This window comes from Emys orbicularis, chromosome 4 (assembly GCF_028017835.1).
Source record: "Emys orbicularis isolate rEmyOrb1 chromosome 4, rEmyOrb1.hap1, whole genome shotgun sequence".
In the NCBI taxonomy this organism is placed as follows: Eukaryota; Metazoa; Chordata; order Testudines; family Emydidae; genus Emys; species Emys orbicularis.
This window is the reverse complement of record NC_088686.1, coordinates 128,666,177-128,688,571: the sequence shown is the minus strand read 5'-3', so window position 1 is coordinate 128,688,571 and position 22,395 is coordinate 128,666,177. Positions and strand designations below refer to the sequence as shown.

The window sequence follows — 22,395 nt, the reverse complement described above, 5'->3', positions numbered from 1 at the left end:
CTTCAGAGCCTACAAGTCCAGTCAGTCCTACTTCTTCAACCAATCGCTAAGACAAACAAGTTTATTTACATTTACAGGAGATGATGCTGCCCTCTTCTTATTTACAATGTCAACAGAAAGTGAGAACAGGCATTTCCATGGCACTTTTGTAACAGGCATTGCAAGGTATTTACGTGCCAGATATGCTAAACATGAGTATGCCCCTTCATGCTTTGGCCACCATTCTAGAGGACATGCTTCCATGCTGATGATGCTCGTTAAAAAAATAATGCGTTCATTAAATTTGTGACTCAGCTCCTTGGGGGAGAATTTTATGTCTCCTGCTCTGTTATACCCGCATTCTGCCTTATATTTCATGTTATAGCAAGCACGGATGATGACCCAGCACATGTTGTTCATTTTAAGAACACTTTCACTGCAGACTTGACAAAACGCAAAGAAGGTACCAGTGTGAGATTTCAAAAGATAGCTACATCACTCCACCCAAGGTTTAAGAATCTGAAGTGCCTTCCAAAATCTGAGAGGGATGAGGTGTGGCGCATGCTTTCAGAAGTTTGAAAAGAGCAACAGTCCGATGAGGAAACTACAGAACCCAAAGCACCAAAAAAGAAAATCAACCTTCTGCTGGTGGCATCTGACTCAGATAATGAAAATGAACATGCATCAGTCCACACTGCTTTGGATTGTTATCGAGCAGAACCCATCATCAGCATGGACGCATGTCCCCTGGAATGGTGTTTGAAGCATGAAGGGACATATGAATCTTTAGCGCATCTGGCACGTAAATATCTTGCAATGCTGGCTACAACCGTGCCATGAGAACGCCTGTTCTCATTTTCAGGTGACATTGTAAACAAGAAGCGGGCAGCATTATCTCCTGTAAATGTAAACAAACTTGTTTGTCTGAGCGATTGGCTGTACAAGAAGTAGGACTGAGTGGACTTGCAGGCTCTAAAGCTTTACACTGTTTTATTTTTGAATGCAGTTATTTTTTGTACATAATTCTACATTTATAAGTTCAGCTTTCATGATAGAGATTGCACTACAGTATTTGTATTAGGTGAATTGAAAAATACTATTTCTTTTGTTTTTTACAGTGCAAGTACTTGTAATCAAAAATAAATATAAAGTGAACACTGTAAACTTTGTATTCTGTGTTATAATTGAAATCAATATATTTGAAAATGTAGAAAACATTCCAAAAAATTAAATAAATGGTATTCTATTATTGTTTAACAATGCAATTAATTGTGCGATTGATTTTTTTAATCGCTTGACAGCCCTAGGATCAAGTATAATTTGCTCCACTATGGGATAGCTTGGAAGGGAATACTGGTTCTTCTTCAAGTGCTTGCTCATGTCGATTCCATTTTAGGTGTGCATGCATCCACGTGCACAGTTGTCATAGATTTCTGCTTTAGTGGTATCTGTAGGGCTGGCTGTGGTGCCCTCTGGAGTGGCGCTCCCATGCGGCAGTATATCAGGCACCGCCGGCCCTGTGCCCTCTTAGTTCCTTCTTACCACCCGTGACAGTTGATTGAGCGCCTCGTCTTGCTTCGCAAGAACAGTAGCGGTTTATCCATTGAGTTGCTTGTTGTGGTTATACATAGTTTCATAGTTAATTAGCTAATAGTGTTAGTCAAGAGATTCACCCAGTGGGACTTTGCCCCAAGCAGGGCATGCCCCGCTTCCCCAGCTTTAAGCCATGTGCGTCATGCTGCAGGTCGATGCCGATCAGCGATCCGCACGATAGTTATCTTAAATGTCTGGAAGAGGGCCATCGCAAGGACAGGTGCCGCATCTGTAAGCACTTTCGCCCGCGGACTCAGAAAGAGTGGGATATCTGCTTGAGGGCATTATTGATGGAGGCTGCTCTTTGTCCGGCGTCAGAACACTCCACCACGGCACATACATCCAGCACTTCGGCCTCTGCACGCAGCGCACCGCCGTGCCGACCTGAAGAAGAAGCTGAAGAAACAGAGCCCCTTAGCACTGAAGGACAGAGGAGCATCAGGCAAAGGACCTCTGTCAGGCCATGTGCCTACTACGGGGAGTCACAGGGGTACCACAGAGGTTGGACCCACCAGCCCCACCAAGGCCCCCCACCCTCACCCCGGGCAGCGGCAAGGGTTCTCAGCCTGTGATGGGGCTCGCGGTGCCAAAAGCAGTCTCAGTGGCCAAGGAGCAAGGCTGACCAACTCCACAGGTGCCACGCCAGGTGACCGATACGGCTCCGCTTGTGGCACCAAAGGGGAAGGCCACCAGGGTGCTGCAGCATAGACTGGCGGAACACCCCAGGTCGCCGGATCATAGATGCAAGTCCTCCTCGCTGCGACCTTGGGACCCGGCACCATACCCTAGCTCGCCAGCCAGACGGCCGAGATCTCTGTCGAGATCCCCCTTACTAGGTGGGGGACTCTGGACTCATGGCGCCGCTCCCCATACTGCCAGTACTGATGACCGTCTAGCCATAGATCACCTATACGCTGAACACCCTCTCCCAGAAGGTCTCCTTGTCGTCAGTCCCCATCCTGTAGGGCTCGCTCAGGGTCTCGACATCGGTCACGCTCGCCCGGGTACAGCTCCCCCAGCAGACGGCGCGACTCCTCGTCACACCGCTGTTCGCCTACCAGGGTCAGTAGACCGACTCAGGCCACAATGGCTCCGCCGTGGTCACTGGAGGGGCAATGGTCGGATTGGACCACGACTTCTCAGCCTGTCACCGAGGCGGGGTGACTCCCCTCCGACGCGGGAGACAGGCGGCACAGGCTGTGGTGCCAACACAGCAGGATCCATGCCCCTCCACCCCCAGTGGCAGTCCTGGAATCCATGGGGGGTGCCGGTGATGTCGGTCCAGTACTCCCAGCCCTCCCTGGCCACATCAGACAAACTGGCCAAGGTGCAGCCGGTGCCACAATCGGAGCACAGCACCGCGGCGGAGGCGGAACCCGCACCCCGTACTCTGGCGCCGAGGAAGGCCTCCCCCAATAAAGAAGGGGGTGACACCATCCCTCAGGCCACTCAATCGTCATCGTTATCCCTGGACGAGGCGGTGGTCAGACCTTCCCACAACAGCAGTCCCCTGGACGATTTTAAGGAGCACCAGGCCCTCCTTAAACGTGTGATAGAGAATCTGGGCTTACAAATCAAAGAGGTTGCTGAAGTGTCATCTCGGCCACCGCACCAGCAAAAATTGCATTGCCCATCCATCCAGGGTTGGTCAAACTAGCCAAATCGATGTGGCAAATGCCCTCATCTATTCCACCAAAATCCTAAAAAGCGGAAAAGAAATACTATGTCCTACAAAGGGCTTTGACTATCTGTATACTCCTCCCGCCGCGGCATCACTGGTCGTGCCTGCGGTGAATGAAAGGGACAGACAGGGCCACCCCAACGGAACCCCAAAAATAGAGGCCAAGAGACTCGACCTATTTGGGAGAAAAGTTTATTCAACGGCCAGCTTACAGTTTAGGGTCTCTAACCACCAGGCCCTGCTGGGATGTTATAACTTTAACCTGTGGAAGTCCCTTAATAAGTTCACGGGGGCCCTCCCACAGGATCGTGCCCATGAGTTCGCCGCATTGGTGAGCAAAGGCACGGCGGTGGCCCGTGGAGTCCTCCAGATGGCCTGGATGCGATGGGCTCAGCTGCCAGGGTGGTCGTGTTGGTGGTGGCCATGCAACACAGCTCTTGGTTGCAGGCTTCTGGGATGTCTCAGGAGATGCAGACCACGATACAGGACCTGCCATTTGAGGGTTCGGGGCTCTTTTCTGAGCTGACTCTAGGCTCCTGAGCCACCCTCCGTTCCCTGGGTCTGCACACCCCTCAGCTGTCCAGGAAGCCGTTCTGCCCTCTGCCTCCTCCTCAGACGCAGTCTAGGTCCTGGGGGGCTCCCAGGTCTGGCTCCTACAGGAGAAAGAACAAGGACAAAGCGCCTAAGAGACACTACCCATCCTCTTCCCGTCCGCCTGCTCAACCTGATCCTCCCAGAAGTCAGGGAGGCCAGAAGCAGTCATTTTGAGGGTGCGCTCGAGGACCCCAGCCACTGTACTGGATCCAACCCTCCCTTTCCTCAACTGCCTCCGTGTTACCTTGGACCGGTGGTGCTAGATACGGTTTCTTCTGGCTATACCCTGCAGTTTACAGCTGACCACCCCTCCCACTTCTCCCTTGTCCCTGTTCAGGGACCCTTCTCACGACATGGAAGGCAGAGGATTCTACTCCTGCTACTTCCTATTTCCGAAGGCAAAAGGAAGCCTCAGACCCACATGCGTCACCTCAACAAGTCGCTCCAGAAGTTGAAGTTCCACATGGTCTCCCTGGCCTCCATCATCCCCTCCCTGGATCTAGGAGACTGGTACGCCGCCCTCGATTTAAAGGACACATACTTCCATATTTCCATCTTCCCGGGGCACCGGTGCTTCCTCCGCTTCACGTTGGGAGGGCGCCATTTCCAGTTTACAGCGATGCCCTTTGGTCTTTCGTCGGCCCCGAGGATATTCATAAAATGTATAGCACCAGTGGCTGCTTACCTGAGACTTCGGGGAGTCCAAATATACCCATACCTCGACGACTGGTTGATAAAGTGCTGGTCTCCGGGTCAGGTGCGGAGGCATCTCAACCTGGTCTGTTCCACCTGTCGCGACCTAGGGTTTATAATAAATGAGACAAAGTAAACCTTAATCCCGGCACAACACATAGAGTTCTTCGGAGCGGTCCTCGACTTCACTCGGGCCAGGGCTTTCCTCCCTGAGACTCGGTTCCAGGCCATGTTGGACCTTATCGCAGGCCTGCAGGCCCACCCACTCACCACCACCCACACGTGCCTGAGGCTGCTGGGCCACATGGTAGCATGTACTTGCATAGTCTGGCATGCACGACTCGGCCTCAGATCTGTTCAGTGTGACTGGTGTCAGTCTATGTCCCCAACTGGCACAGCATGAACCGGGTGGTCAGGATTCTGGACAGCGTCCTGGCGTCCCTCATCTGGTGGCAGGATCCCGCGATGGTGTTGGAAGGTGTTTCCTTTGCGGCCCCATTCTCGTCGGTGACCCCTGTCTCCGATGCCTTGGACCTGGGCTGGGGAGCCCACCTCGGCAATCTTAACACTCAAGGCCATTGGTCCAGTCAAGATTGTTTCCTTCATATCAATGTCAGGGAACTCAGGAAGTCTGACTGGCCTGCCAGGCCTTTCTACCTCATATAGAAGACAGGGTGGTACAGGTCCTGACGGACAACAAGGCTACAGTTTTCTTTATCAACAGGCAGGGCGGAGCCAGGTCGTTGGCCCTTTGCCAGGAAACCCTCTGGCTCTGGGACTTCTGTCTACAGTACAATATCCATCTTGTAGCCGCTCACCTTCCAGGGTCCAAGAACCCGTTGGCTGATCGCCTCAGCAGGACGTTCTTTTCTCGCCACGAGTGGTCCCTTCATCCAGAGGTGGTCAGCTCCATCTTCCACAGGTGGGGAATTCCCCAGGTGGACTTGTTTGCTTCCAGGCAGAACAGGAAGTACCATGTCTTCTGCTCAATTGGGGGCATGGACAGAGGAGCCCTGTCTGACATCTTTCTAGTCCCATGGTCGGGGGCTTTGATGTACACCTTCCCTCCGGTACCGTTGCTTCCCAGGATTCTCATGAAGATCAAACAGGACAGGGCGACAACACTGGTTCAGCACCCTCCTGGGCCTCAGTAGCAACCCTGTTCCAGCTACCGCTCAGGTCGGACATGTTGTCCCAGAACCACAGCAGTCTTCTGCACCCCAACCTGCCAGCACTACATCTGACAGCCTGGCTGCTGCATGGTTAAACGCACAGGAGCAGCAGTGCTCGGCAGAGGTTCAGCATGTTCTGTTGGGAAGCAGGAAGCCCTCCACCAGAGCGAACTATGTGGCCAAGTGGAGACGGTTCACCTGTTGGATTGCGGACAAAGCTGTTCATCCCGAACGGGCTTCACTGTAGCTTATTCTGGACTACCTCCTGCATCTCAAGCTCCAGGACTTGTCCCTCTCATTGATCAAGGTCCATCTAGTGGTCATCTCGGCCTTCCACCCGCCGTTACAGAGTAGGTCTGTTTTTGCTCAGGATATCGTGACCAGATTCCTTAAGGCTTGGAGTGCCTCTACCCACAAGTCAGAGACACTGTCCCTCTGTGAGACTTGAATCTGGTGCTGTCTCAGCTCACGGGTCCTCCCTTTGAGCCCTTGACTTCCTGTTCTCTCCTCTCCTCGAAGGTTGCGTTCCTGGTTGCAGTGATGTCGGCCTGCTGGGTATCTGAGATTCAGGTGCTCACCTCGGAGCCACCGTACACGGTCTTCTACAAGGACAAGGTCCAGCTAAGGCCGCACCTGGCTTTTCTTCCTAAAGTAGTCTCTGTTTCATTGGAGCCAGGATATTTACTTACCGGTCTTCTTTCCAAAGCCGCATAAGTCAGAAGAGGAGCGCAGGCTACATGCCCTAGACATTAGGAGGGCTCTAACCTTCTTTGTGGACAGGACCAAGTCGTTCTGTAAGTCGATGCAATTGTTCGTCACAGTGGCTGACAGGATGAAAAGTCGCCCAGTATCCACTCAAAGAATTTCTTCTTGGATCACTGCCTGCATTCGCTTCTGCTATGACCAAGCGAAGGTGCCATCCCCGGCGATTGTCACCGCCCACTCTACCAGGGTGCAGGCCTCTTCGGCAGCCTTTCTGGCCCATGTGCCTATCCAGGGCATCTGTAGAGCGGCCACATGGTTGTCTGTCCACACTTTTACATCTCACTATGCGCTGACCCAGCAGGCCTGGGACAATGCTGGCTTCGGTAGGGCAGAACTGCAAGCCGCTAAGCTGTGAACTCTGAGCCCATCTCGGTTGATACTGCTTGTGAGTCATCTACAATGGAATCAACATGAGCAAGCACTCGAAGAAAAAACAGTTACCTACCTTTCGTAACTGTTGTTCTTCAAGATGTGGTGTTCATGTCCATTCCATTTCCCACCCTCTCACCCCTCTTTTGGAGTTGCTGGCAAGAAGGAACTGAGAGGGTGCCGGGCCGGCGGCACCTGATATACCGCCGCATGGGAGCGCCACTCTAAGGGGCGCCACAGCTGTCCCTACGGATATCGCTAAGGCAGAAATTTCCGACAACTGTGCATGTGGGCGCATGCACACCTAGAATGGAAATGAGCAACTCATCTCGAAGAACAACAGTTACGAAAGGTAGGTGACTGTTTTTTACTCTCCCACACAATCGTCTGGCACAATGGAACTTTCAACAATAAGAGTAAAGCTCATCTCTGCAGGAGACAGAACTCTTGTCTGGGGTAGCCTGAGACTATGGAACAAACTCCCCCAGGAACTTAGACTATCAAAAACCTCACCACTTTTTGCAAGTTCTTTTCCCTTGCTTTCTGTACTATAAACACATAGCAACAGGTATACCTATATTTAAAAACAATAGATGCTACCAACCCAAGACACCCCACTTCATGTGCTTCTCCATATGGGGAGAAAATGAGAGAATAAACAACACGTGACAGATATATAGTCACATGGCTTAATGCATTACGGGAAGGCTCTTGGACACTATGGTGGTGAGTGCAGTATAAAACAATAGAGTATAGAATAGAATCCCAGGGTAGCTGAATGTTTCTGTGAAGATGATCAGCAGTAAAATAGTTTATAGTGTTGACTGTAACAAGGTGGCAGTATTTACAACCCTGACTAGAGATACAGATTCAGACTGGAAATAAGATATACATTTTTAACAGATAATTAACCATTGGAACAACTGACCAAGGGTCATGGTAGATTCTCCATCACTGACCATTTTTAAATCAAGAAGGGATGTTTTTAACTGATGTGCTCTAGAATTCTTTTGGGGACGTTCTTTGGCCTGTGTTCTACAGGAGGTCAGACTAGATGATCACAGTGGTCCTTTCTGGCCTTGGAATCTATGAATCTATCCAGGGCTCAGCTGTTAACCTGCACTCTTAGCAGGATTTAGAACCCTGCATAAAGCTACTGAGCACATTCTGCTGGCTCAGTGTGGTAGGTGCTTCACAGCTGCACCAGATCTGAAAGGTAGTGTGGCTAGGAACAGTCAGGCTGGGAAAGAGTTTAGGGTGAGGTTTATTTTCAGTTGTTTGAGTTACCAGTAAACCACATCCCAGGGAAAGGGTAACTTTGACCTTATCCAGTAGGTATGGTCATTTTGGAGCAAGGTAGGCTTTTAATTCCGCTGTGCTTCAGTGCCACCACATCACCGAGGTTGATGACAGCAGCCTTCATGTCCTTAGAGCCAGATATTGCCTGGCTGTATGTAGAAGGTCTAAGAGGGATAGGGGTAAAGGAATTCCACCCCCAGCTTGGTGCAGAGCAGTGGCCTTCTCCCCACTACAGCCAAGTAGCAAGCTGAGTAGCAGCCAGAGATGAATGCATTCACTGTGCAGGGGTTAGACCTAAGGAAGTTGAGGCTCAGATTATCTTCAGTGGGATTCTGCCTGTTCCTAGAGAAGGACAGCAAAGGGCTGACAGAATTTTAAGGATAAATAGCTGGCTAAGGGAGTGGTGCTATAAGGAGGGCTTTGGGATGTATGGCCACTGGGAGGCTTTCGGGGACAGACAGCTGTTCTCACGGGATGGACTTCACCTGAGTAGGGAAGGAAATAGACTTCTGGGAGGGAGGCTGGCTCATCTCATCAAAAGGGCTTTAAACTAGGAAATTGGGGGAGACGGTTGGGAGATGTCCAGTTAATCTCCACGCCAGATTCCAACACTGAAAAGGAGGGTGAAGAGATAATCACAGATATAGGTAGGGGTAGGGGATTGGACATGAGAAGGAGGGGGCGGTTGGACAGTACGGGGTCCGTACCAAAGTGCATAACTAATGGGAGAAAGGATAGACAGCATACGGTAAGATGTTTATACACCAATGCGAGAAGCCTACGTAACAAAATGGAGGAATTGGAGCTCCTGGTCCAAGAAATGAAACCTGATATCGTAGGAATAACCGAAACGTGGTGGAACTGTAGTCATGACTGGAGTACAGGTATGGAAGGGTATGTGCTGTTTAGGATTGACCGGAAAAAAGGTAAAGGTGGGGGTATGTCAATAATGAGCTAAAATGTAAAGAAATAATAAGTGATGGAATGGATAAGACAGAGTCTGTCTGGGCAATGATTACACTGGGTAAAAGAACTACTAGAGCCTCCCCTGAGATACTGCTTGGGGTGTGCTATAGACCGCCGGGATCTAGCCTGGATGCGGACAGAGAACTATTTAATGTTTTTAAGGAAGTAAAAACTAATAAGAGCTGTGTAATCATGGGGGACTTTAACTTCCCGGACATAGATTGGGGAACAAATGCTAGTAACAATAATAGGGCTCAGATGTTCCTAGACGTGCTAGCAGATGAATTCCTTCATCAAGTAGTAGCTGAACCAACGAGGGGGGATGCCATTTTAGATTTGGTGCTGGTGAGTAGTGAGGACCTCGTTGAGGAAATGGTAGTAGGGGACAACCTTGGCTCGAGTGACCATGAACTAATTTGGTTTAAACTAAATGGAAGGATTAACAGAAATAAAACTGTGACTAAGGTTTACGATTTCAAAAAGGCCAACTTTAATAAATTAAGGCAACTACTTAGGGAAGTGGATTGGGCTAACATACTTAGAGAGCTAAAGGCAGATGAGGCCTGGGATTATTTCAAGCTGAAGTTGCACGAGCTGTCCGAGGCCTGTATCCCGAGAAAGGGGAAACGGTTAGTAGGCAGGAGAATTAGACCTAGCTGGATGAGCGGGCGTCTCAAAGGGGCGATTAAGAAAAAACAGAAAGCGTACAAAGAATGGAAGAGGGGAGAGATCGGCAAGGAAACCTACCTTATTGAGGTCAGAGCATGTAGGGATGCGGTGAGAAAGGCCAAAAGCCGTGTGGAGTTGGACCTCGCGAGGGGAATTAAATCCAATAGTAAGAGGTTTTATAGCCATATAAATAGGAAGAAAACAAAGAAAGAGGAAGTGGGACCGCTGAAGCATGTAGATGGAGTGGAGATTAAGGATAATCTAGGCATGGCACAATATCTAAATGAATATTTTGCGTCGGTGTTTAATAAGGCTAATGAAGGGCTTAGGAATAGAGGGAGCGGGATAGAAGGGAATAAAGGAGGGGCGATTGCAATTACAGTATCAGAGGTGGAAGCCAAACTTGACCAGCTAAATGGGACTAAATCGGGCGGACCGGATGATCTCCATCCTAGAATATTGAAGGAGCTGGCGCGAGAAATTGCAAGCCCCTTGGCGATAATTTTTAATAAATCTGTAAACTCGGGGGTGGTACCAATGGACTGGAAAATAGCTAATGTGGTTCCTATTTTTAAGAAGGGGAAAAAAAGTGACCCGGGTAACTACAGGCCTGTTAGTTTAACTTCTGTAGTATGCAAGGTCTTGGAAAAAATTTTGAAGGAAAAAGTAGTTAAGGACCTTGAGGTGAATGGCAATTGGGACAAATTACAACATGGGTTTACGAAAGGCAGATCGTGCCAAACCAACTTGATCTCCTTCTTTGAGAAAGTAACAGACCTTCTAGATAAAGGAAATGCGGTGGATCTAATTTACCTCGATTTTAGTAAAGCGTTTGATACTGTGCCGCACGAGGAATTATTGGTTAAATTAGAAAAGATGGGGATCGATATGAAATTCCAGAGGTGGATAAAGAACTGGTTAAAGGGGAGACTGCAGCGGGTAGTACTGAAAGGTGAACTGTCGGGTTGGACGGAGGTCACCAGTGGGGTTCCTCAAGGTTCGGTTTTGGGTCCGATTTTATTCAATCTATTCGTTACTGACCTCGGAACCGAATGTAGGAGTGGGCTGATAAAGTTTGCGGATGACACAAAGTTGGGAGGTATTGCCAATTCGGAGAAGGATCGGGATATTCTGCAGGGAGACTTGGATGACCTTGTAAATTGGAGTAACAATAATAGGATGAGATTTAATAGTGAGAAGTGTAAGGTGATGCATTTAGGGATGACTAACAAGAATTTTAGTTATAAGTTAGGGACGCATAGGTTGGAAGTGACGGAGGAGGAGAAGGACCTCGGAGTCCTGGTTGATCGCAGGATGACTATGAGTCGGCAATGTGACGTGGCTGTGAAAAAAGCTAATGCGATTTTGGGATGCGTTAGGCGAGGTATTTCTAGTAGGGACAGGGAGGTGCTGCTTCCGTTATACAAGGCGCTGGTGAGACCTCATTTGGAGTACTGTGTGCAGTTCTGGTCTCCTATGTTTAAAAAGGATGAACTCAAACTGGAACGGGTACAGAGAAGGGCCACTAGGATGATCCGAGGAATGGAAAACCTTTCCTATGAAAGGAGACTCGAGGAGCTCGGTTTGTTTAGCCTAACCAAAAGAAGGCTGAGGGGGGATATGATTGCTCTCTTTAAATATATCAAAGGGATTAATACCAAGGAGGGAGAGGAATTATTTCAGCTCAGTAGTAATGTGGACACGAGAACGAATGGATATAAACTGGCCGTGGGGAAGTTTAGGCTTGAAATTAGAAGAAGGTTTCTAACCGTCAGAGGGGTGAAATTTTGGAACAGCCTTCCGAGGGAAACAGTGGGGGCGAAAGACCTTTCTGGCTTCAAGATTAGGCTTGATAAGTTTATGGAGGGAATGGTTTGAAGGGATAACGTGATTTTAGTCAATTAGGCATTAACGTGCCATCGCGGGTAAAATGAGGGTCCGGCTGTAGAATCTTGTCTGTATGCTCGGGGTTCTGCTGATCGCCATATTTGGGGTCGGGAAGGAATTTTCCTCCAGGGTAGATTGGCAGAGGCCCTGGAGGTTTTTCGCCTTCCTCCGCAGCATAGGGCAGGGGTCGCAGGCTGGAAGATTCTGTTGTGGGTGGGTCAGCTTTTGTGGCCTGCATCATGCGGGAGGTCAGACTAGATGACCATATTGGTCCCTTCTGACCTTAAAGTCTATGAGTCTATGAGTCTACGAGAAAGGCCAAAAGCCGTGTAGAGTTGGACCTTGCGAGGGGAATTAAATCCAATAGTAAGAGGTTTTATAGCCATATAAATTGGAAGAAAACAAAGAAAGAGGAAGTGGGACCGCTGAAGAATGTAGATGGAGTGGAGATTAAGGATAATCTAGGCATGGCACAATATCTAAATGAATATTTTGCGTCGGTCTTTAATAAGGCTAATGAAGGGCTTAGGAATAGAGGGAGCAGGACAGAGGGGAATAAAGGAGGGGGGATTGACATTACAGCATCAGAGGTGGAAGCCAAACTTGACCAGCTAAACGGGACTAAATCGGGCGGACCGGATGATCTTCATCCTAGAATATTGAAGGAACTGGCAAGAGAAATTGCAAGCCCCTTAACGATAATTTTTAATGAATCTGTAAACTCGGGGGTGGTACCGTTGGACTGGAAAATAGCTAATGTGGTTCCTATTTTCAAGAAGGGGGAAAAAAGTGACCCGGGTAACTACAGGCCTGTTAGTTTAACATCTGTAGTATGCAAGGTCTTGGAAAAAATTTTGAAGGAGAAAGTAGTTAAGGACCTTGAGGCGAATGGCAATTGGGACAAATTACAACATGGGTTTACGAAAGGCAGATCGTGCCAAACCAACCTGATCTCCTTCTTTGAGAAAGTAACAGACCTTCTAGATAAAGGAAATGCGGTGGATCTAATATACCTCGATTTTAGTAAAGCGTTTGATACTGTGCCGCATGAGGAATTATTGGTTAAATTGGAAAACATGGGGATCGATATGAAAATCCAGAGGTGGATAAAGAACTGGTTAAAGGGTAGACTGCAGCGGGTAGTACTGAAAGGTGAACTGTCAGGTTGGAGGGAGGTCACCAGTGGGGTTCCTCAAGGTTCGGTTTTGGGTCCGATTTTATTTAATCTATTTATTACTGACCTCGGAACCGAATGTAGGAGTGGGCTGATAAAGTTTGCAGATGACACAAAGTTGGGAGGTATTGCCAATTCGGAGAAGGATCGGGATATTCTGCAGGGAGACTTGGATGACCTTGTAAATTGGAGTAATAATAATAGGATGAGATTTAATAGTGAGAAATGTAAGGTGATGCATTTAGGGATGACTAACAAGAATTTTAGTTATAAGCTGGGGACGCATAGGTTGGAAGTGACGGAGGAGGAGAAGGACCTCGGAGTCCTGGTTGATCGCAGGATGACTATGAGTCGGCAATGTGACGTGGCTGTGAAAAAAGCTAATGCGATCTTGGGATGCGTTAGGCGAGGTATTTCTAGTAGGGACAAGGAGGTGCTGCTTCCGTTATACAAGGCGCTGGTGAGACCTCATTTGGAGTACTGTGTGCAGTTCTGGTCTCCTATGTTTAAAAAGGACAAACTCAAACTGGAACGGGTACAGAGAAGGGCCACTAGGATGATCCGAGGAATGGAAAGCCTTTCCTATGAAAGGAGACTCGAGGAGCTCGGTTTGTTTAGCCTAACCAAAAGAAGGCTGAGGGGGGATATGATTGCTCTCTTTAAATATATCAGAGGGATAAATACCAGGGAGGGAGAGGAATTATTTCAGCTCAGTACTAATGTGGACACGAGAACGAATGGATATAAACTGGCCGTGGGGAAGTTTAGGCTTGAAATTAGACGAAGGTTTCTAACCGTCAGAGGGGTGAAATTTTGGAACAGCCTTCTGAGGGAAACGGTGGGGGCGAAAGACCTCCCTTGCTTCAAGATTAGGCAGGATAAGTCCATGGAGGGAATGGTTTGATGGGATAACGTGATTTTAGTCAATTAGGCAATAACGTGCCATCGCTGGTAAAATGAGGGTCCGGCTGGAGATTCTTGCCTGTAGACTCATAGACTCATAGACTCATAGACTTTAAGGTCAGAAGGGACCAATATGGTCATCTAGTCTGACCTCCCGCATGATGCAGGCCACAAAAGCTGACCCACCCACAACAGAATCTTCCAGCCTGCGACCCCTGCCCTATGCTGCGGAGGAAGGCGAAAAACCTCCAGGGCCTCTGCCAATCTACCCTGGAGGAAAATTCCTTCCCGACCCCAAATATGGCGATCAGCAGAACCCCGAGCATACAGGCAAGATTCTACAGCCGGACCCTCATTTTACCCGCGATGGCACGTTAATGCCTAATTGACTAAAATCACGTTATCCCTTCAAACCATTCCCTCCATAAACTTATCAAGCCTAATCTTGAAGCCAGAAAGGTCTTTCGCCCCCACCGTTTCCCTGTATGCTCGGGGTTCTACTGATCGCCATATTTGGGGTCGGGAAGGAATTTTCCTCCAGGGTAGATTGGCAGAGGCCCTGGAGGTTTTTCGCCTTCCTCCGCAGCATAGGGCAGGGGTCGCAAGCTGGAGGATTCTCTGCGACTTGAAGTCTTTATATCACGATCTGGAGACTTCAACAGCTGAGTTAAGGGAAAGTGGGTGGGTCAGCTTTTGTGGCCTGCATCATGCGGGAGGTCAGACTAGATGACCACAATGGTCCCTTCTGACCTTAAAATCTATGAGTCTATGAGTCTATGTGTGCATATTAATAGATCTGCTCATTTGTACGGCCACCAAACTACTCCTCTGTACTGAGTCCCCCAGCATGGCCTCCCACACACACTCAGTAGAATCACGGCAGTTCCATTGGGTTTAAACCTTTCTGCACCCTTGAGTTGGGCGAGCATGTTTAGAGCTATTGCTTCAGCTCTGTCTGCAGCCTGAACCCAGTGCCCTGCCCCTTCCCCGTGCATATTGCCCAAACTGTCCACTAAAAGCAGAGAAATCCAGTTGTTGTTCTTCGAGTGCTTGCTCATATCGATTCCAATTAGGTGTGCGCACGCTGCATGCACGGCCATCGGAGAACTTTTACCCTAGCAACACCCAGTGGGTCGACCGTGGAGCCCCCTGGAGTGGCACCTTCATGGCGCTGGATATATACCCTGGCCGACCCAGCGCCCCCTCAGTTCCTTCTTACCGCCCGTGACGGTCGTTGGAACTGTGGAGCTCGGCTTTGCTGCTCTCCACTCTCCCTAGCATTATTCCTCTGAACAGTGTTAATAGTTTATTAATAGTTTATAGTTAGTTATAGTGTAAATAGTTCTATTTAGCGGGTTGGCAGGGATCTTCCCTCCTCCCCACCGGTAGCTTGGGCTCATGCCCAAGGCTCCGGGCTTTAAACCCTGCGTGTCCTGCTCCAAGCCCATGCCAACAGGTGACCCCCATGACTCTTCCCTAAAGTGTCTGGGGGAATCTCATCAGACCAAGAAGTACAGGATCTGCAAAGGTTTTCAGCCCTGGACTAAAAAGGAGCGGGACTTTCGTTTGTGACAGTTCCTCGTGGAGGCGGCTCTTAGCCATCAACCTCCAGCACTGCGCCAAGACCTGGCACCGAGCGCTTCGGTGCGCAGCACCCCGGCGGCAACAGTAGGAACTGCACCGTGGTCAGACTCTGATAGAGACCCGCGGTACCGGCGTTCCCTGGCACCGCAGCCGGCATCATGGGTCCAGCACCGCTCGCATTCACCTGGTCAGAAGCGGCACCATAGACCAGAAAAGGCTGGCCCACCTCAACAGACGCCAGCCTCCCTGGACCTGCCCTCGGCACCGCGTCCCGTAGAAGAGCGACCGGGGCACAAGTGCCGACTTTGGCAGCATTGACTCTGGCACCGAGAGCGGAGCCATTGAGTCCGGTGAGTCTGGACTCCCCGACGCGTAGCGTGGTTGAAGTCCAGTTGCTATCGACTCCAGACACATTTGCGGCTGCAAGGGATCTGATTGCTATGACAGCGTCGGCATCCCCTCAGCAGAGAAAGGCACCGGTTCCTGCTCGTGTGGTCCCATCCCGGAGCAAGCCGGCCCTTATCCACCTGGCACTGTCGATTGAGCCATGGCACCGATCCCGCTCTTGGCACCGTTCCTGCTCCCGACACTGCTCGCAGCCCCGACGTCGCTCGCAGTCACGGCGCCGCTCTCCTTCGTGGCGCCGGTCGTACTCGCGGCACTGATCAGACTCCCAGCACCGGTCTCGGCACCGCTCTGTACAGCAGTCACCGTCCAGGAGCTGATCTCAGTCCAGGCGCCACTCCCAATGACTATCACCGTCGAGGTCTAGGTCCAGATCTCAGCACCGGTCCAGACCCCGGCACCGATCTAGGTCACGGCACCTCTCCCCATCGCGGTGTCGCTCTCCATCTTCGCGGTACCAATCTCCATTGCATTGATGCGAGTTGGTGCAGACCCGCTTGGCACCACCATGGCCATTGCGCTCCGCCTCTCATTCGACAGAGTCGGACACGGGGTCGCGTCTATCCGACCGCCGCCACTTGGATCACAGCCGTCTGAACTCAGGGGCTGCTCATTGGCAGGCGCAGGGACAAGGTCCGATCCAAGGGTCTACTCAATGGCCCTTTTGGACGCCCTGGGCGTACCACCAGGCCCAGGGTGCTCCGTCAGGGGCTTCTCGTTCAGCCCCCTCTGAGCCACGGGTGCCAGAGGCCGTCGTCTTGCTCCTGGGGACATGGAAACTGGGGCAGTGTCCATCCAGACCCTCTTCCAACCCCGCTTCCAGGTCTGGACGCTGAGATCGCGGACTCAGGACTCTGAGACACAGCTGACCAAGAGGGCCCAGATGATCCTCTTCCTCCTGTGGCCTCCACCTCACCTGATGAGGCAGTGGCACACACTGCTATTTCGGGTCCCCCACAATAGACCACCATGCCCACCAGGACCTCTTACGTAGGGTGGCACGGAATATGAACCTCCAAGCGGAGGAGGTTCTAGAGGTGGAGGACCCTGTGGTTGACATTTTGTCTGCAGAGGCTCCATCTAGGGTGGCCCTACCGCTCATCCGGACTATTCAGACCACGGCCAGAACAATCTGGCAAATACCCGCGTCCATTCCTTCAACTGCTAAAGGGGTGGAGTGGAAGTACTTCGTCCCCTCCAAAGAATATGACTATCTGTACACACATCCACAGCCCTGTTCACTGGTGGTGGCCTCAGTGAATGAGAAGGAGTGCAAGCCCCAGCACCCAAATCAAAACAGGCCAAACGCCTCGATTTATTTGGGCACAAAATGTACTCCTTGGGTGGTCTTCAGCTCCAGATCGCAAACCAGCAGGCACTCCTGAGCTGATACAACTATAACTCTTGGAACTCCATGTTGAAGTTCAAGAAGCTGGTTCCTTCGGAGTCCAGAGAGGAGTTTGGGGCCTTGGTGGAAGAGGGCAAGACAGTGGTGAGGACCTCATTACAGGCCTCGTTGAACACCGTAGACTCTGCTGCTTGGACCCTCTCTTCGGGCATTGCAGTGAGACGTATATCTTGGCTGCAAGCTTCCGGCTTACCACCGGAGCTTCAGCAAACATTACAGGATCTCCCCTTTGATGGAGAGGGCCTGTTTTCAGACAAAACTGACTCAAGGCTTCAGAGCCTCAAGGACTCAAGGGCCATAATGTGATCGCTGGGGATGCACACACCGGCTACCCAGCGGAAGCCATTTAAGCCTCAGCCCCAATGCTCCTATCCCCCTCCTCGGCCGAGGCAGGACTTCTATAGGAGGTGGGGGCGCAATACCAGGAGGAAACCACCAACCCGACCAAGGCCCTTCCAAGCCCTCAGCGGGCCCTAAGCAAAACTTTGGAAGTGATGCTCGAGGATGATGTACCGAACCTCGGTCAGGATCCTACCCCACCCTTCCTGAATTGTTTATCCCGTTTCCACCGTGCTTGGTCCCGTATAACCACAGACCGTTGGGTTCTTCACACGGTGGAAAGGGGATACTCTCTGCAATTTTCTTTCTCCCCACCCTGTCCCTCTTCAGGGACCCTTCTCACGAGCAACTCCTCGTTCAGGAGGTTCAAACACTCCTATCCATGGGGGCGATCGAGGAGGTTCCAAGGGAGCTAAGGGACAAGGGGTTTTACTCCCGTTACTTCCTAATACCCAAGGCAAAGGGCGGGCTTCGGCCTATTCTGGACCTGCGCGGACTCAACAAATTCATGGTAAAGTTGAAGTTCCGCATGGTCTCCTTGGGTACCATTATACCTTCCCTGGATCCTGGAGACTGGTACGCCGCCCTCGACATGAAGGACACATATTTCCACATAACAATCCATCCGGCACCCAGACACTTCCTCTGCTTTGTGGTCAACTGCGAACACTACCTGTTCATGGTCCTTCCGTTCGGCCTTTCCACGGCCCGCCGGGTGTTCACCAAATGTATGGCAGTCGTGGCCGCCTCCCTTCGTCGGAGACGGATACAGATATACCCGTATCTCGACGACTGGCTCATCCAAGGTCGCACCAAAGAACAGGTGCAATCCCACGTTCAAGTGGTCATGGACACGTTTTCTCCATTACGTCTTCTCATCAATGCGGCGAAGTCGACTCTAGAACCAACCCAGAGAATAGAATTCATCGGGGCGATCCTAGATTCCATGCTTGCCCAAGCCCTCCTGCCGGACGCGCTTTTCCACACTCTGACGGGCCTCATCTGGAGCCTTCAAAGCTTCCTAACCTCGACGGCAAGAACATGCCTGAGTCTCCTGGGTCATATGGCTTCCTGCACACATGTGACCAGACATGCCAGACTTCGGCTCTGACCGCTTCAGGCCTGGCAGGCATCTGTCTACCGTCCAGGTCAAGACAGCCTGAACCTGGTGGTCACTGTTCCGGAAAGGGTCCTGGCCTCCCTCCAATGGTGGCTAGACCCAAGGGTGGTATGCAAAGGAGTCCCCTTCCACACCCCTCAGCCCTCCTTGTCCCTCGTCACGGATCCGTCAGCCCTGGTATGGGGCGCCCACCTCGGGGACATCCAGATGCAAGGTCTATGGGCCCCATCCGATCTCTCTCTCCATATCAATGTACGGGAGCTGATGGAGGTGCGTCTTGCGTGCCAAGGCTTTTGGGAGCGTTGCATGGTCATTGTGTGGTGGTCCTCACAGACAACACCACGGCTGTGTTCTGCATCAACAAGCAAGGGGGGCTCATTCCTCCCCCCTCTGTCAAGAGGCCATTCGACTCTGGGAGTTCTGCATAGCCCATTCTATTCACCTGGTGGCGTTGTTTCTCCCAGGGGTCCAGAACACGTTGGTGGACCACCTCAGCAGGTCCTTCCAATCCCATGAGTGGTCAGTCCACCCGGATGTCATCCACCCCATCTTCCTAACGTGGGGGTTTCCCCAGGTTGACCTGTTTGCCTCGCGCAGCAATCGGAAGTCCCGGCGTTTTGCTCCCTCCAGGGCCGCTCCCCGGGCTCGCTCACAGACGCCTTCCTACTCCCGTGGACAAGCAGGTTGTTGTACGCCTTCCCACCATTTCCCCTTGTACACAAGGTCCCGATCAAGGCACGCAGGGACAGATCACGACTGATTCTGGTCGCCCCAGCGTGGCCCAGGCAGAATTGGTACACCACGCTGTTAGAGATCTCGGTGGACACCCCGATTCCGCTGCCTCTCTTTCCGGACCTGATCATGCAGGATCGCACCCCAACCTGCGGTCCCTCCACCTCACGGCATGGATGCTGCATGGCTGAGCCACTCTGAACTTCTCTGTTCTCGTTTGGTGCAGCAGGTCCTGTTGAGCAGCAGGAAATCTTCCACTCAGGCTACGTATATGGCTAAATAGATTCTCATGCTGGTGCTCTCTCCATGACACGCTTCCCCTCCAAGCGTCCATGCCTCTCATTCTAGACTATCTCCTGGACCTGAAACAGCAGGGCTTGGCGATATCATCCATCAGAGTTCACCTGGCAGCCATCTCAGCTTTCCACCCGGGAGCGAATGGGCGATCTGTCTCCGCCAACCCCATGGTTGGTAGGTTCCTCAAGGGCCTGGACCGTCTATATCCACAAGTACAGCAGCCTGTACCCACATGGGACCTCAACTTGGTCCTCTCCAGACTTATGGGACCCCCGTTTGAACCTTTGGCCACATGTTCCCTTTTGTACCTCTCTTGGAAAACAGCTTTCCTCATTGCTATCACTTCACGAGGTGTGTCTCTGAGCTCAAGGCTCTTACATCGGAACCACCTTACACGATCTTCCATACGGATAAGGTGCAGCTACGACCTCACCCTGCCTTTCTTCCCAAGTTGGTATCGACTTTTCATATCAACCAGGTATCTTCCTCCCGGTTTTCTTCCCAAAACCTCACGCCAATAGTCAGGAACAATAGCTTCACTCCCTCGATGTTCGTAGGACTCTTGTCTTCTACACAGAACATATGAAACCATTCCGGAAAACGACGCAGCTCTTCGTCGCGGTAGCAGACCGGATGAAGGGTCTTCCAGTCTCCCAGCTCATCTCTTCTTGGATCATGTCATGTATTCGTGCTTGCTATGATCTGGCCGAGATCCCGACCCCCCATCTCACCGCTCACTCCACGAGGGCTCAAGCCTCGTCGGCAGCCTTCCTGGCCCAGGTGCCAATCCACGAGATCTGCAGAGCTGCTACTTGGTCTTTAGTGCATACGTTCGCCTCACACTATGCCATCGTTAGACAAGCCAGAGACAATGCAGCATTTGGTAGGGCGATCCTACAATCCACGGTACTTCACTCCGACCCCACCGCCTAAGTAAGGCTTGGGAGTCACCTAATTGGAATCGATATGAGCAAGCACTCGAAGAAGAAAAGACGGTTACTCACCTTTAATAATAATAGCATATATGGAGATATACCTATCTCATAGAACTGTAAGGGACCTTGAAAAGTCATTGAGTCCAGTCCCCTGCCTTCACTAGCAGGACCAAGTACTATTCTTGACAGGGTTTTGTTTTTTTCTTTTTTCCCCCCAGATCCCTAAATGGTCCCCACAAGGATTGAACTCACAACCCTGGGTTTAGCAGGCCAGTGCTCAAACCACTGAGCTATCCCTCCTCCTTTGTAACTGTTGTTCTTCGAGATGTGTTGCTCGTATCCATTCCAAACCTGCCCTCCTTCCCCTCTGACGGAGTAGCCGGTAAGAAGGAACTGAGGGGGCGCTGGGTCGGCCAGGGTATATATCCAGCGCCATGAAGGCGCCACTCCAGGGGGCTCCACGGCCGACCCACCGGTCTCCTTTGAGGTAAGAACAATCAGGAAACACTTCAACCCTAACAAGCTATTTTGGAGAAAGTTGAAGCAAGTAAGAAATGTCCTTTCTGTCCCTGTAAGTGCAGCAGCATCCGTGCCATAGAGCTGCAGTTATGGGGAGAGTGCTCCATCCAGCCTACCTGCAGTGATAATCGTGTGCTGGTCGCTGTTGCTCAGCATAACTCCCCTTCCCCTTCCAGGAGCAGGAGTAGCGTTGTTGAACGATCACATTTACGTTGTTGGTGGGTTTGATGGGACAGCGCATCTCTCCTCTGTGGAAGCCTATAACGTTCGCACTGATTCCTGGACTACTGTGACGAGTATGACAACGCCTCGTTGCTACGTGGGTGCCACCATGCTGAGGGGACGGCTGTATGCAATAGCTGGGTAAGAAGGGTGGGTCTTGCTGCTCTTTGAAGGGTTGTCTACACTGGGAACTTGTTTGGTGGTAGGAAAGGAGTCCTCTAACATGCTGCTAAACAAGACTTAATCCTTAGTGCAGACGCAGACAGCCATGTTTAAAACGTATTAGCAGGGAGTGTCCAACCCAGGCTGGGGGAGGGGGAGTGGCTTGTTGTCACTAAGCAAAGTAATAGCCAGCAAGTGAGTTTAGTGCAGTGGCTGCAGATCCTGCGGTAGAGCTTCAAAACAGGGGCTCTCCATGTATTTCCCTTTTGGCGCACCCAAAGAATGACAGGCCATGGTGTCACCATAGTGAGTTAAACAAGCAGCGCCACATGCTGGGACGCTGCTGAGCTGGCCAGGGAGATGGTGGGAGAGGTGCTCTGGAACTGCTGTGCTGATCTTATTTCAGCCCTCCTTCCCTGTGCACAGAGCTTTAGCAGCATTTTGGGCCTTCAAACGCCAAGGGTAACTCCTTAAGCTCCCACCCAGGGCTCCATACTCCCCTCTCTCCCTCTCAGAAATCATTGCTCACCTGTAGCCCTCTGTCCTTTGCAGGTATGATGGCAACTCGCTGCTGAGCAGCATTGAGTGCTATGATCCCATCATTGACAGCTGGGAAGTGGTGACCTCACTGGGTACACAGCGTTGTGATGCTGGTGTTTGTGTCCTTCGGGAGAAGTGACTTTGGAGAAGCCCAGGTGAGAGAAACTCCTTGAGAAGGACAGGCTGAAGGAGGAGAGTCTCACGTGATTTGCAGGGACTGTTCCTGATAGCTGGGGATGCAGGGACTGCAGGCACTAGTGCAGCATTCTTTGTGTGCTGCTTGAAATACGTTGTGTGGACAAAGACATCACCCCAGCAGCCACTTGAAATCAAGAGCTCTGTGTGAAGCTAGAAAAAGGTACTTGGGTGGGTCAGGAGAAATTGCATC

The 22,395-nt window shown here is 51.0% G+C and overlaps 1 protein-coding gene across 1 annotated transcript in view; it reads left to right on the top strand.

The window, feature by feature from the left end:
• The window catches only part of KLHL12 (kelch like family member 12), an 88,913-nt gene extending 66,767 nt beyond the window's left edge, over positions 1 to 22,146 (top strand). Inside the window, exons 10-11 of the mRNA XM_065403037.1 lie at positions 21,260 to 21,446; positions 22,020 to 22,146. Coding sequence (XP_065259109.1) covers positions 21,260 to 21,446; positions 22,020 to 22,146 — 314 coding nt within the window. The remainder of the gene's footprint in view (positions 1 to 21,259; positions 21,447 to 22,019) is intronic.
• Positions 22,147 to 22,395: the final 249 nt, after the last annotated feature.